The sequence below is a fragment of the Panicum hallii genome, chromosome 5 (assembly GCF_002211085.1).
Source record: "Panicum hallii strain FIL2 chromosome 5, PHallii_v3.1, whole genome shotgun sequence".
In the NCBI taxonomy this organism is placed as follows: Eukaryota; Viridiplantae; Streptophyta; class Magnoliopsida; order Poales; family Poaceae; genus Panicum; species Panicum hallii.
Window position 1 is genome coordinate 59,253,363 of NC_038046.1, and position 13,458 is coordinate 59,266,820.

Below are 13,458 nucleotides of genomic sequence, written 5' to 3' on the forward strand. Positions count from 1 at the left end.
TTCAGAAACATACCATATATACATCACTAGTGTGTCAAAATAATTTATTTCTAAACGTAAACCAATTGCTAACTACATCTAAATCACATGGTATCTACATTAAAAAATAATTATCACATATCTAATAATTATTATATCAATAATAAACTAAATAGATAGCTAACTACGTCTAAATCACTTGCAAACTAAAACAACAAAAATTAATTAGAAAGTGTGTAACAATTATAGAATAAATCAAAGGCTATAGCTCAAGGAAAAAATTTCTAACCTTTTTCTAAAAAGTTAAAAATTCTCCTCCCTTCCCTCACCCGACTGCCATGAACAGTGCAAGTTCATGGCATTTCGGGGAGGGAGGGGGTCTGGTATTTATAGACGGAGGCATTGGTACCGGATCGTGGCATGATCTTATGCTTATGGTCAATCATTAGCGTCGGGTCATGCCAGACCTACCACTAATGCCACTGGGGTTATTAGGCACCGGATCATGGTACGAACTGTCATGTCCGCTGCATAGGCACCAGGTCATGCCACGATTCGGTGCTTGAGGCCCAGCGAAGACTTTGGGACCAGGTCGTGGCACAATCCGGTGCATATGCTGGAGCATAGGCATCAGTTCGTGCCACGATTCAGTATCTGAAGCTCTCTCTAAGATAACAACTCAGACTACAACAGCAGCCGGTATTTTAGATCTGGATCTTTAATCCATTTTCAATCCATTTTCTAGTAGCGGCAGATCCAATGGGAACCACCAAACACCGCAAGCTTTATTAGGTACATGGCGCAAATGTAAAGACCAATTTGTTTCCCCCCTAGAACGTGCAATAATGCACATAATTCATTAAAAAGATGTTCAGAAAAAAACATACGAAGAGGCATGTATTTAATTACGTATCATTTTTATCTTAGTAATCAATTGCTTATGTTTTGATGGGCATGTATTCTTACTCTCAACCTTTCCAATTTATATGGTTGTCCTTGTAGAACTACTCAAAGGTCACAATGAGTTTAGAGTGTAGGAATTGGTGGAGACGGATTCAAACCCCTTGGTATACAATTAAGAGCACCAAACGTATATTGGCAAATCCATTTTAATTCTATCATCCTTATTAATGTCAATAAAATAGAAAAATCATGCTTTTCTTTCTAAAATTCAATACTAGATACATATATAACTTTTGCACTATATTTTACGCCAGAATAAAAAAAAGGTCCTTCTTTTTAAATCCAACATGATCCGAAAATAAATTTCAAGTAAATACACCTGACCCCTTGAATTAGTGTTTGTTGATATACAAGTTCAATGTGGATGAATTTATTTTTTCTAAAAAATCCCTAGACCTAGTCACCTAGATCATACAAAGGCAAAAGCTTTTTTCCACTTGTGATTTTTATTCCTGCTAATAGAAATTGTGTAGGAGGATTGAACCGTTTGGTTTTCATGGGAGAATCTTACACATTCAAGGCTACCCGTATACGATACAAAAAATTTACAGATAGTAGAGGTGTCTCCATGCAAAAAGATGAGAGGGGAGAAACGAGAAAGGCGAGGGGAGGGGGTGTTAAAGCCATAAAGCGCACTTCACTTGTGTAACGCCGCCGTTGAGCTTCCGCCGCGGCCGCTTCGTGACCTGAGCGGCTGAGCAGCTCCACCTCCTTCGCCTCTCTCCCCTGCCCTGTCCCCTCCCCTCCCCCAATCTCTCTCTCTCTCTCTCTCTCTCTCTCTCTCTCTCTCTCTCTCTCTCCCACAAGGCCTCGCCTCAACAAGTCCCACCGCGCCTTTCTTTAATGGGGTGAGCCTAACAAACACTCCGAGCGACGCACAGGAGGAGAGCCCAAGAGGGGGGAGAGAGAGAGACACCACCACCGGTGCGGTGACCACACTGCTTCTCTTCCTCCCTCGCTCCCCCTGCTTCTCCTCCCCGGGACCGGGAGGCCATGGCGCAAGGTGAGTCAGTCTGGCCCCTCCCCGGCCTTGGCGCTCTTTCATTCATGGCCAGCAGGCCAGAATTAACCAGGTCAGCTTGTTGGTTGTTGGCAGGACGGGAGCCTGAGCTGTTCGCCGAGCTGTGGCGCGCCTGCGCGGGGCCGCTGGTGGAGCTGCCCCAGACGGACGAGAGGGTCTTCTACTTCCTGCAGGGCCACCTGGAGCAGCTCCAGGAGCCCACCGACCCGGCGCTGCTGGCCGAGCAGATCAAGATGTTCCAGGTGCCCAACAAGATCCTCTGCAAGGTCGTCAACGTCGAGCTCAAGGTAATTTATTCACATCTCGCCTTTTCCGCCATTCAATTTTGTCTATTAATTCCCTCTCTGTCTCTATTGTGCAGGCCGAGACGGAAACGGACGAGATGTTCGCCCAGATCACTCTGCAGCCCGACCCGGATGTGAGTCAAACACAGAGTGGACTGGACCACCGCGATTTTACTACTTCTTGTTTTTTTGTTGTTGCTCTCTCCCTTGAGCATATCCTTTATTTGAGGAGCTGTCCCTAAGTCTGCTGCCCATCTTACTCTTTTCGGTTCCCTGAATTCTGCAAATTTTACTCATTTGAATTCCCTGAATTTTGAGTTCTTCTTCTCTTTGCAAGTATACAGCACTTTCATGGTTTTGTAGGCAAAGCAATTCACTGATTATGCACTCATTTTTGGGACACTGTACTATGTGGATTTCTCTGAAAAAAAAGTGTAATTACCTGTGTTTTGCAGCAAGTGAATCTGCCCACATTACCTGACCCGCCGGAGACGCCGAGGCCAGTGGTGCACTCTTTCTGCAAGATTCTCACACCATCCGACACCAGCACCCATGGCGGCTTCTCTGTTCTCCGGCGGCACGCAAACGAATGCCTCCCACTACTGGTACACACAATTCACATGTCTTCGGTACAGCGTATGGTAAGGTAGCGGATAATTCATAGAAATTGCTTGTTGTTAAACAGGATATGTCGATGCCGACCCCCACCCAAGAGCTCATCACAAAGGACTTACATGGATCTGAATGGAGGTTCAAGCACATCTACAGGGGTATGCACTGTCTGAGTCTCCACTGAATGGTCTTTAATAATTTGGCCAAATTACGTTCTGGTGCTTAATTTGGCTACAGATCAGGAGAAAAATTGTACCTTTATGCACCTTCTGGTGCTTAATTCTGCAATTCTTGTTTCTCTAGGCCAACCTCGTCGGCACCTTCTGACTACTGGATGGAGCACGTTTGTGACATCAAAGAAGCTGATTGCTGGTGATGCATTTGTCTACCTCAGGTTAGATCTCAACTGAATGAACAACTTGTGCAGATGATTTAGTTAAAAAGAAAACTTGTGCACATGTTCATCAAGTAAATGTACATCTTACATGAAACTATCTTTTGTTTTTGTAGGAGTGAGACAGGAGAGCAGCGTGTTGGAGTAAGACGCCTTGTGCAGAAGCAGAGCACAATGCCAGCATCGGTTATATCCAGCCAAAGCATGCATCTTGGGGTCCTTGCAAGTGCATCACATGCTATTAAGACTAATTCCATTTTCCTGGTGTATTATAGACCAAGGTTGGACACTCCCTACCATCGATATGTTCATACAACTGCTTTTTCTCTTCTAATCATTTATTTGTTTTCTTAGGTTAAGCCAAAGCCAATACATCGTCAGTCTGAACAAGTACCTTGAAGCTAGTAAAATTGGATTTAATGTGGGCATGAGGTTTAAGATGAGTTTTGAAGGGGAAGACGTCCCTGTGAAGAAGTAACGATTCATCCTGTCATCTCATATGTTTCTCTTTTATTAGTTTGTTCCTCATGCGTTGCCAACTTGTTGTCCTCTCAAATTGACATGATCGATCTATCTCCTTCAACTGTAGGTTTTCTGGAACTGTTGTTGATAAAGGAGATCTCTCTCCACAATGGCAAGGTTCTGAATGGAAGACGTTGAAGGTAAGATCTGTTCAATCTATTTTTTGCTCTTATTATCTGCCTTCTAATTCGTTGAGAAAAAAACCGTACGCCTTCATTTCCCTAGAAAAAGTGCTTGAATACCTTCTTGATTTTCTTGGTTTAGGTCCAATGGGATGAAGCCACAAATTTCAATGGCCCTGATAGGGTTTCCTCTTGGGAAATCGAACCATTCGATGCCTCTGCACCTACCATAAACATACCTGTGCAACCATCAACGAAAAACAAAAGGCCTAGGGAGATAGCTGAAGGCCTGGATATTCAGGCACTGGGTATGACATTGAAAATTTCACATTGCTTGCCTTCAAAAAATAACTGGAATTTTGGGCCTGATGTTCATAATTTTGCAGAACCTACTCAAGAATTTTGGCTCTCTGGAATACCTGAACAGCATGAGAAGGCAGGCATTGGCTCCAGTGAGCCCAATTGTATCTCTGGACATCAAGTCGTTTGGACAAGCGAACGCGCAGGATACAGTGCCATGAGTAGTTCAGTATGTCAGAGTTCTGTAGTACTTGGGAATTGGTTCAAGGACTATAACTCATCAAGCAAGGGGGGCTCCCCTTCCTTGTCAGAGATTTCTCAGAAGCTGTTTCAGGTTACCAGCAATGATGCAAGGGTTCCTCCTTGGCCTGGGCTTTCTGCATATCAAGCCGAGGAACCCTCTTCCAAGTTATCTTGCAACACTACTCTGTGCAGCTACCAGACCGAGGAGGTTGCTCGAAATTTGTCCAATGCTATCGAAGAAAAGAAGGAACCCTGCATGTTCCGTCTGTTTGGTGTCAACTTGATTAACCATACTAAGAGTAAGAGTAGTGCTACCACTGACAAGATGACCATGGGAGTAGGGGAGATATCGACCCGAGCTGCTGGTTCTTTTGAAGACTCTGGTCAGTTATCGGCACTTTCAAAAGTCACAAAAGATCATACACAGCTCCTGAATGAAAGCCCCCGAGAAATTCAAAGCCATCAGAGTTGCACTGGGAGGACTCGAATTAAGGTACAGGTTTTGTTGTTCTCTTCTCTGTTCCCCTGCAGTGCTTCTTAATCTGTACTGTAACCTGAAGTTTATACTTGATCTTTGCTAGGTTCAAATGCATGGAAATGCTGTGGGCAGAGCTGTAGATTTGGCGAACCTGGATGGGTATCCACAGTTGACCGGTGAGCTTGAAGAGATGTTCGAGATAAAAGACCTGAGTTCCAAAGAGAAATGGAAGGTGGTTTTCACTAATGATGATGGTGACACAATGGAAGTCGGCGATGTTCCTTGGCTGTAAGCTGCCTTGTGCATATCCCCCAAAAAATTAGACAGGAGGTTAATGGGTTGTTACTGACATACTATTTATATGACTCGTGCAGTGAGTTCTGCCTGAAGGTGAGGAAGATTGTGATCCATTCCATTGAAGATGAGGGCGATATGGATCCTTGCCCGGAGCAGGACGTGAAGACCAGTTTTTAGAAGGGGGGACAGCGATGGAAGGTGGATTTTTGGAGCCTTTCACGGTTGATGATGAAGCATCGTTGTTTCTCTGGGGCGGGAGATGGTTGTAGCTGAAACATGATGGCTAGCTTGTCTTGATGATGCAACAGATTGGTTGCTGGCTTCAGTTCTTTCTTCGCAAGCATTTTGAGGAAGAATTGATGTAACATAGGTTTGCAGAAAAGAAAAGAAAAGAAAAGAAAAGAAAAAAGGTTTGATAATGTGTCTTTAGTTTGGTTTAAAGAAGATGACAATCAATTAATGTGTGTCTAGTAGTCTACCTAAAAAGCTTAGTGGAAGCCTTTATTGGCGTTAAGGAATAATGAAGATGGGTGTAAAAGACAGACCTATGGGAATGTAAGTTTTGTAAATATCAGTAGGTATATCAATATATGAGAGGTGATATTGGTTAACTATGAGATTGTTGTGTTGAATTGATTGCAAGGCTTGGTGATAAAAGACAAATAGTAATTACAGAACATACATGTAACTGTGTAAGGCAAGATGTATCATACAGTACTGTATACGTTGTCGCTGGAACTGCTCCGGAATGTATGTATATGTGTTGGGGACGTTGGGCTTCTCAGGCTCCGGTTCTTGGTTGGGTGGCCCGCCCTGAGATACCAGGCCGGCCCAGCTGGGTCATGCAGATGGTGTGAGCACCGGCACGGTTGGGTGCTGGCAGTGTCCGGCCGGCACAACCACCACCGTCCACCGACCGTCCGTCCTTTGCCGCCGGCAACGAAACGAAAGGCTTCCCTTCTTTCTGCCAGAAACGGCGCACGCGCACCGGATCGGGTTTCGTGTTCAGACTTGTCTCTCCATTTCCACCGCCAAGGCCTGCAGGCTGAGAACTACTCCAAAACACATCCTGTTTATTTCAGAAGAAAATCTCCAGCATACTACTAGTATGTGCAAAAAAGAAAAAGGTGTGTTGTACTTGATAAATGATAATTTTTTACACTACAAACATTTTTCATAAATTGTTCCTCTCGTCTCGAGCATGAAATGGAATTAGGGAATGTAGTCGTGTCACACTGGCAAGAGCGGAGCGTCATGAACAAGGCTGCCCTTCTTCCACCCGTGACCTCTGGCCGCCCGGTTTGGCGTGCACTCCCCCCTCAGCAGCACAGTCCAAGCAAGGCAACAACGGTGAATGAATGCTCGCAGCCGCAGCGGAAGAAGAGCCGCCTCGTCTCGTCTGCTCTGCTCTGCTCCCCACACAAACAGAAAGAGAAATTCAGCAGACAACAAATAGGAACGCCTCTTTTAATCCTGTCCTGTCCCTCCCTCCCTTATCTTCTTCTTCCCCCGCCCGTCGCATTCATCCGCCCCCCTCCCCTACCAGGGCCCATCCTTGCTCCGCCAATCACTAGCGCAGCTGCAAGCTTCCAAGCCACCGGGAGGCGGAGAGGGACCCAAACCAGATCTTGGCGACACCAACAGCCCAACACAGGTAGAGTACTAGAGTAGAGGTGGTTCAACCCCCTTCCTGTTTCTCCCCGTATTGTAGGTGAGCCACCCCATCACCACCGCCGCCGTCCACTGGAGGACTCGGTTGGAGCTTCCCCTTCCTTCAAAAGCTCCCTGCTTTCTTTGGGGGTTTTGGTTGCCCAACAAGGGGAGGGGGTTTTGGTTGCCCAACAAGGGGTGGGGGTTTCGGTGCTCCTGGGAGGAGGAATCTTGGCAACAAGAGAGGGAGGTGCCCAGATTTTTGACTGGCCATGGAGGCGGTCGCAATGTCGCCGTCATCCGTCTCCTCCCACATCCATGATGCCGCCTCCATCACCGACGACATGTCCTTGCAGGAAGGTCTCCTCTTCTCAGACACCCTCAAGGTATGTATGCTTCTCCCATCTGCACAAGACTCCATTTTCTCTCATTTTCCCCTTCTTGTTCCTATGGATCTAGGCAACGCTCTTGTCCAAGGAAACCGGACCGCATTTCTTGATTGCTGATTGCGTTCCCACGAGACAAAATGCGATGCCGTGTAACATTTTCCTATGCGCTTTCCTGTCCATGTCAAATTGTCAATCACAAGATTTTGTCCCTAGTTAGGTCTATTATTACACACTGTAGGTTGGATGTGTAGTCCCTGTCCATACTTTTTTACAGTAATGTAATCTTGACTACTGGAGTAGTTTTTACTCAGGCATTTCTACCTCATCAACCATTTACCTATATCTAATCTTGAAGTATACTCACTTCCTTCCAACAAAAAAAACAAACCCTTGAAATATACTAACTTCCTTCCAACAAAAAGCGAGGGAACCATGCGTTACTTGTATAATCACTGCCTTTGCAGCTCTATAATGGCCGCACCTTTTCTCCCCCTACTTTTCCCCTTATTATGCAAAAGCACCATCCAATTTGGATTTTCAAAATGCTCTTGTCTGCATAACGGCACTGCAACGCTGACCCAGCACCGGCTCTTGCCACGAAAGAAGCATCCAAGCCATTTGTGCTGTGTGGCTTTGCTTTCCCCATATATGCAAGGGCTATTTGCTCATTCAAAGTTTGAACCTGTCGTTGAATTGAACCTTACTGAGTTTACCGGTCCGTTAATGTCAATCTTTTAGGTGCTGCTGCCATCTATTGTCAAATTTGTCTCTGCTTGGATTAAAGAAATTAGGATCCTTGTCCACAACGAAACCCCACATGGCTATGCCTTTGTTAATTATTTATGTGTCTTCTGTATGTGCTGAGCTGGCATTTCTTATTACTATCCGCTATGCTTTCTCTGCTTCTGTTAAATAAATTATGCTTTATTTGTAGGACCTGAGGAATCTGCGGTCACAGCTATACTCAGCGGCAGAATATTTTGAAGTATTTTACCGAAACAACTCGCACAAGTCTACGTATGATCTTTTCCTGGATCTTTGCTTTCCTTGTTTGTCTAGTCTGCTGTTGCTTCAATAAACAAGTAACACATCTCATCTCCTTTTTAATCTTATTCTGCAGTGTGATGACGAGTTTGAAAGATTACACAGTTGAGGCCCTTGTTAGCACAGTGGACCATCTGGGTTTTGTGTCATACAAGGTGGATAATCTTGTCAGCGAAAAGGCTGATGAGGTTAATGAAACAGAATTTCTAGTATCTTCAGTTGAACAGGTATAATGCCTACTGCAAAAAAATTCCTTTAGTAAATCAATTTTTTTTACTGTGTTTTGTAAGTTTGCTGATGTGGGATGAATATCAGACAGTTACATTTGTCTATCTCGAGCCTTCAAACCATTGTTGTTTCTCATGGTTGCAGAGGGTACGAATTTGCCAACAGACGATGGACCAAGAAGGAAGATCTCAACAAGCTCTTCTCATCAAGGGGCCAAAGTACCACAGGCGTTACATATTACCAGGCAATTCCACGCTCCATTCTGTTACTGCTGCATTAAAGAACTACCTTCTTTGGATGTATAATTATTGTTGCTATGTTTTATAGGCATGGATCTACTGGAATCTTCCATACATCCAGTTTCGGAACCTCCACGGTACAACAGACAATATACAAGTCGCAAAATGCACAAGTCTCAATCTTGTAAGTTCATTGAACTTCTGATCTATAATTCTTTGTAAGGCTTACTGTGTTGTTGATTTTCAACTGCTTCCTCCAGCCATTTCTACTCCAGGATGTCGGCAGGCTACAATGAGGTAAACAAATAGGAACTAGCAGATCCCTCCATTGCATGTTTGATTTATTTGGTGAAAGTTGATTGTTCACTGTTCAGTATCCATAATGATACACTGCAGCACTTCTTTTTTTAAAAAAAACAATGCATGTTCTGCTGCAGGCGTGCTCGTTCACCATCTCCTACACCTAAGGATGCATATCACCGATCCCGGTCCTTGTCACCTTCTCAAAAAGCACGAGCTAAATCTCCATCTCCTCGAATCGTGAACTCAAATACAAAAGGTACATTGTCCTTTGTCTGATTGAGCATATGTTTGAATGTGGAACTTGCATTGAGGAGGTTAGTGGGCAATTGTCGCATTCGCTTTTGCTATGCAGAAATAAGGGCAGGCTCACCAATACCAGATTCTAATCCTCTGGCACGGTCCTCTACAGTCGCAAGAAAACCACCTGTGAACTCAAAGCATTTGGTATGTCCTGAGCACAGCTTTGACCTATTATGTCAGTTTGGGATTATCCTTGTCTAGAACTCTAGATTACTACTGGTGGATTACCAAAAGAGCATCATCTGATTTTCTTTGTGTTTGATCACAGAATTCAATTTTTGTAATGTGGCATTCTGTGCAGAGACAAACTTCAATGCAGTTACACACCGACTGGGACCATCACAAGGAACAGGAGAAAAGCTCGAGCAAAGGCAGGGGTTTCCTCAAGTCGTTGCTCACAAGGCGCCGGTGGAGGAACGATGAGTCATTGTACAGTTACTTGGATGAGTATTGATTGTTGGAATGCTGAAAACAAAGAAGTGTGGTGTTAATTGAATCAACATCTGATATTCGTATTTGTGGCCTCTTGCTATGCCAAAAGGTTGCAATCATGTCCTTTCGTTTCCTTTGCGCCATTTTCTCTTCTTCTTTTTTCATGTATTCATACAACTCAGGCACATGGTGAACGCAGCTCCTGGTGGCCCCTAATGGTGGCATTGTGCAAGTATAGCCACCATGAACAGAATACAACGTTCAGATGAGGTTCCCATTTTTCAGTTTTAGAATTTTGGGGTTGCCGTCAAAACTCATCTTGAAGCCAAAGATGGAAATATACACTAGGGTCCACATCACTAAAGATCCAATCATTGCATTTCCTCTTTCTACTTGGTTCCTCCTTATCTATGCCATGCTGATTCATCTGTTTTTTTTTCCTTGTAATGTGTTAGCCGTTCTTGTCATGCATGAAACAGTGCAGTATTACTGAATTCCTCCTGATGGTGGGAGCAACAAACATCAAACAGCGAAGGGCTCTAAGCATAGCTCAGGCCCTACGGGTACTAGCAGTATACCTTATCTGTCGTGATCAGGAGGAAGTAAATTAACTGGTTGTCGCGTCTGAAAGAAGATAATGAATTCAGGTATGATACTTTTCTTCTTCTGATCATCAAGATGCGTGATGGGCATCATTCACCTTTCACATTCTATGATTGGGCCGGTGAGCAAGGCTTGGAAGAGATTAACATCATAACGCGAGCATGGTCTAACTTTAACAGCAGCAGTGTTGAACTGTTATTAGTTGCTGTGTACATTATGCCCAGTGGAGCCATGCTAAGCTTCTTGCCTTTTCAGTCCAGTAGTGCGTCCTTTTCTTTTTACGTGTGACTGTGATTGGACTTGTACAGCACATATCGTCTTGCGCTTAAGGAACCCATCATGTCTGCTGCTTTTCTTCAGGGAACTTTGATTTCGACTGAATTAATTAATGCAGTTACTTGGCTGGGTGTTCTTTTTAATTGCAAAGGAAAGCATCGATCCCCTTCTCAATAGGAGGAAGAATGGACCCTTTTAACTAACTCGGCCTGTTTGTGGCCTGCTGCTCTCTTGGGCCTAGACCGCCGTAGTCCTGCCTGCTGCTGTACGTTGTATTGCTGTGGCTGAAACTAATTAAAAAGAAATAAAATCGCGGAATAGTTTATACATGTGTTGTGCCGTGGTCAGCAGCTAGATAAAATGCCTCGATTCAGACATAAAAACAGAGGGAGCATTAAGTTGACAAAGGAACAATAGTCGATCGGAATAGTTTGTATACGTACTGCTAGCTGCTTCAATTCAGACATAAAATGTTTCATATATGTCCTCGATCTGTCAGCAAGTGGAGGAGCTGAGATTCCTGCAGCCTTGTCAATAAGTTGCATTGTTTGGATCTCGATCGATCTTCTTGTAATATAAATAAATGACCAACGCAAATGCTCACCTAGTCGAGAGTTGACCAATGCAAGGGAAAATAAAACGTTCTCTGATGGATCTGCTAAGTTCGTACAAAAAGTTGGGATGGTCCGGTCCTTTGTAGACTGCACAATAATAAGCTAGGCAAAACAACAGGCCGGGAGCTTTATTAATTAATTTCAACTGGCTGGCTAAGAATTATATATATTGAAGAACACAGCAAATATGTGTGCATGCAGCCCAAGAATTCCATGTCCTGATCTGAGCCAGTGGATTGGATTGATCACTAGTACTAGCAGGGGAGATGAAGAGGATGATCAACGGCATGCAGAACAACAACTAACAGAGTATGTAATAATTAACTAACCCTGCTGTCCCGCTCTCCTTCGTTCCTTAGCTACAGCCACCTAATACTCCCTCGTATTAGGTTTGTTCTAAGTCTAAGTTAGCTAACTTTGATCAAATCTATAGAAAAATATAGCAACGACCAACATATGCACTATCAACGCATACTTCATGGTGGATTAAATGAAACAAATTTGGTATTATAAATATTGTTACTTTTTCCTATAAATTTGATCAAAGTTGATCAAGTTCGACTCAGAACAAACCTAATACATGTACAATATGTAGATAAAAACAGAGGAAGTATTAAGTTGACAAAGGAACAATAGTCATCGTGGTCGTGGTCGTGATCGTTATCGCATGGTGGACACAAAATTCAGCATCAGCCGCTGTCGGTTTTGCTAATAAGTGTATAAGGAATGAATGCTGCCTGTAGTATACATAATCATACACACATTATTTCCTCCGTCCAAAATTATTAATTGTTTTAGTTTTTCTAGGTACATAGATTTTTATTATAAGACATGAAGGGAGCTGCTTATTACTGCATCATCTATATATATATTGTTTTGTTACAATGCATCTGAGTGCATTTTGTATACAGAATACACCCACCCTCTCAGTTGCAATTGTGACAGTTCTAGTTGCAATCGGATCGGTTTGAGTTGCAACCGGTCCATCCAATTGCAACCGGATCAATCTGAGTTGCAACCGGTTCGCGTCCAGTTGTAACTGGCTCGCGCCCAGTTGCAATTAGTTCCGTTCAGTTGCAACCGGGTCGGTCTGAGTTGCAACTAGTTCGCGTCCAGTTGTAACTGGCTCGCGCCCAGTTGCAATCAGTTCCGTCCATTTGCAATTGGTCTATTCTTCCGGTTGCAATCAATGTAGTCTCACGGTTGTAAGTGCAGGATGGGTGCATTTTATACAGAGAATGCACCTTGTTACATTTTAGGTATATATATTCATATCCTGATCGATCAGGCTCCGGGACTGTGTGCAAAACCATATATATGCAGCAAACAGAAAGAATAATTGCTGCTGCTAGGTAGCTTCATTGACTGCCACCTGTCGTTTTCAGCTAGTAATCGATGGATCCGCGTAGTCGATTATATTCATTCATTCATGCATATAATGGACTAATTGGACTGAATAATTCATTGATTGATGCATGCTCAATCAATCAAGGACCAAAAAGCCAAGGGCCAATTTTAATTGTGGGCTCCATCGATCGCTAAGCTAGAGCTACCTACATACATCACTCATTCATTCCTTCATAGCGAGCGAGCTGATGGACCTATCTGAAGACGATCGGTCCAAGGACGCATGACCTGTGCAGTTTTTCTATTGGCTGCAGGATCGAAACAAAAAAAGAAACTGAAAATCTTAACTGATGGTGCATGCAGCAGATCCATGGAAGAAGCTAGAAGAACGAAGAAGCAAACGGCAACATGCATGGTTCTAGCTAGCTTGAGCGCACACAAGACTGGCTAGTAGTCATCAGATAGATCATCCACCACAGCTTCGATCTTGTATGCCTTGCTGGGCGTCGGTCAGTGTCAGCATCAGGTACCTGTCGCCAGGGATTTCGTCGATCCGGTTCCAGCAACGACGCCGTATACGAATGCGATTTCCATACCATATCTTTGGACGACGCTAGCTTTACTTCCTAGCTGCCTGTACATGTTCTGAATTTATTCATTATTATATATTATTTGTTCATCCATTTCCATGTACGGTTAATTCTCAAAGCATGCATATCATTAGTGGAGTGGCAAGCAAATACTAAATCTGCAAGGACCTAGTAGTTGCTACTGCTATTAATTTGTACAAGTAGCAACTGCCTTGAGAGTTGAGAGAG

General features: G+C 43.7%; 2 protein-coding genes across 2 annotated transcripts; both read left to right on the forward strand.

The window, feature by feature from the left end:
• Positions 1-1,583: 1,583 nt before the first annotated feature.
• LOC112893364 (auxin response factor 1-like) lies at positions 1,584-5,829 on the forward strand. The gene is made up of 13 exons (XM_025960654.1): positions 1,584-1,945; positions 2,039-2,250; positions 2,325-2,381; positions 2,703-2,852; positions 2,933-3,017; positions 3,163-3,253; positions 3,370-3,534; positions 3,608-3,727; positions 3,843-3,915; positions 4,040-4,205; positions 4,284-4,933; positions 5,022-5,206; positions 5,293-5,829. Exons 1-13 carry the CDS (start codon positions 1,936-1,938, stop codon positions 5,390-5,392), a joined length of 2,064 nt encoding a protein of 687 aa, XP_025816439.1. The 5' UTR covers positions 1,584-1,935; the 3' UTR covers positions 5,393-5,829.
• Positions 5,830-6,476: 647 nt separating this feature from the next.
• LOC112893365 (probable protein ABIL3) lies at positions 6,477-10,032 on the forward strand. The gene is made up of 9 exons (XM_025960655.1): positions 6,477-7,251; positions 8,189-8,271; positions 8,375-8,525; positions 8,671-8,770; positions 8,854-8,949; positions 9,026-9,062; positions 9,203-9,324; positions 9,421-9,512; positions 9,670-10,032. Exons 1-9 carry the CDS (start codon positions 7,138-7,140, stop codon positions 9,820-9,822), a joined length of 948 nt encoding a protein of 315 aa, XP_025816440.1. The 5' UTR covers positions 6,477-7,137; the 3' UTR covers positions 9,823-10,032.
• The last annotated feature ends 3,426 nt before the right edge of the window (positions 10,033-13,458 follow it).

Coding starts and splice junctions, on each gene's coding strand:
- LOC112893364 (XM_025960654.1), top strand. Junction 3,018..3,162: donor GTTCAAGCACATCTACAGGG/GTATGCACTGTC, acceptor TTGTTTCTCTAG/GCCAACCTCGTCGGCACCTT. Junction 3,916..4,039: donor CTGAATGGAAGACGTTGAAG/GTAAGATCTGTT, acceptor TTCTTGGTTTAG/GTCCAATGGGATGAAGCCAC.
- LOC112893365 (XM_025960655.1), top strand. CDS start 7,138: ATGGAGGCGGTCGCAATGTCGCCGTCATCCGTCTCCTCCCACATCCAT. Junction 8,526..8,670: donor TAGTATCTTCAGTTGAACAG/GTATAATGCCTA, acceptor TCATGGTTGCAG/AGGGTACGAATTTGCCAACA. Junction 9,325..9,420: donor CGTGAACTCAAATACAAAAG/GTACATTGTCCT, acceptor TTTGCTATGCAG/AAATAAGGGCAGGCTCACCA.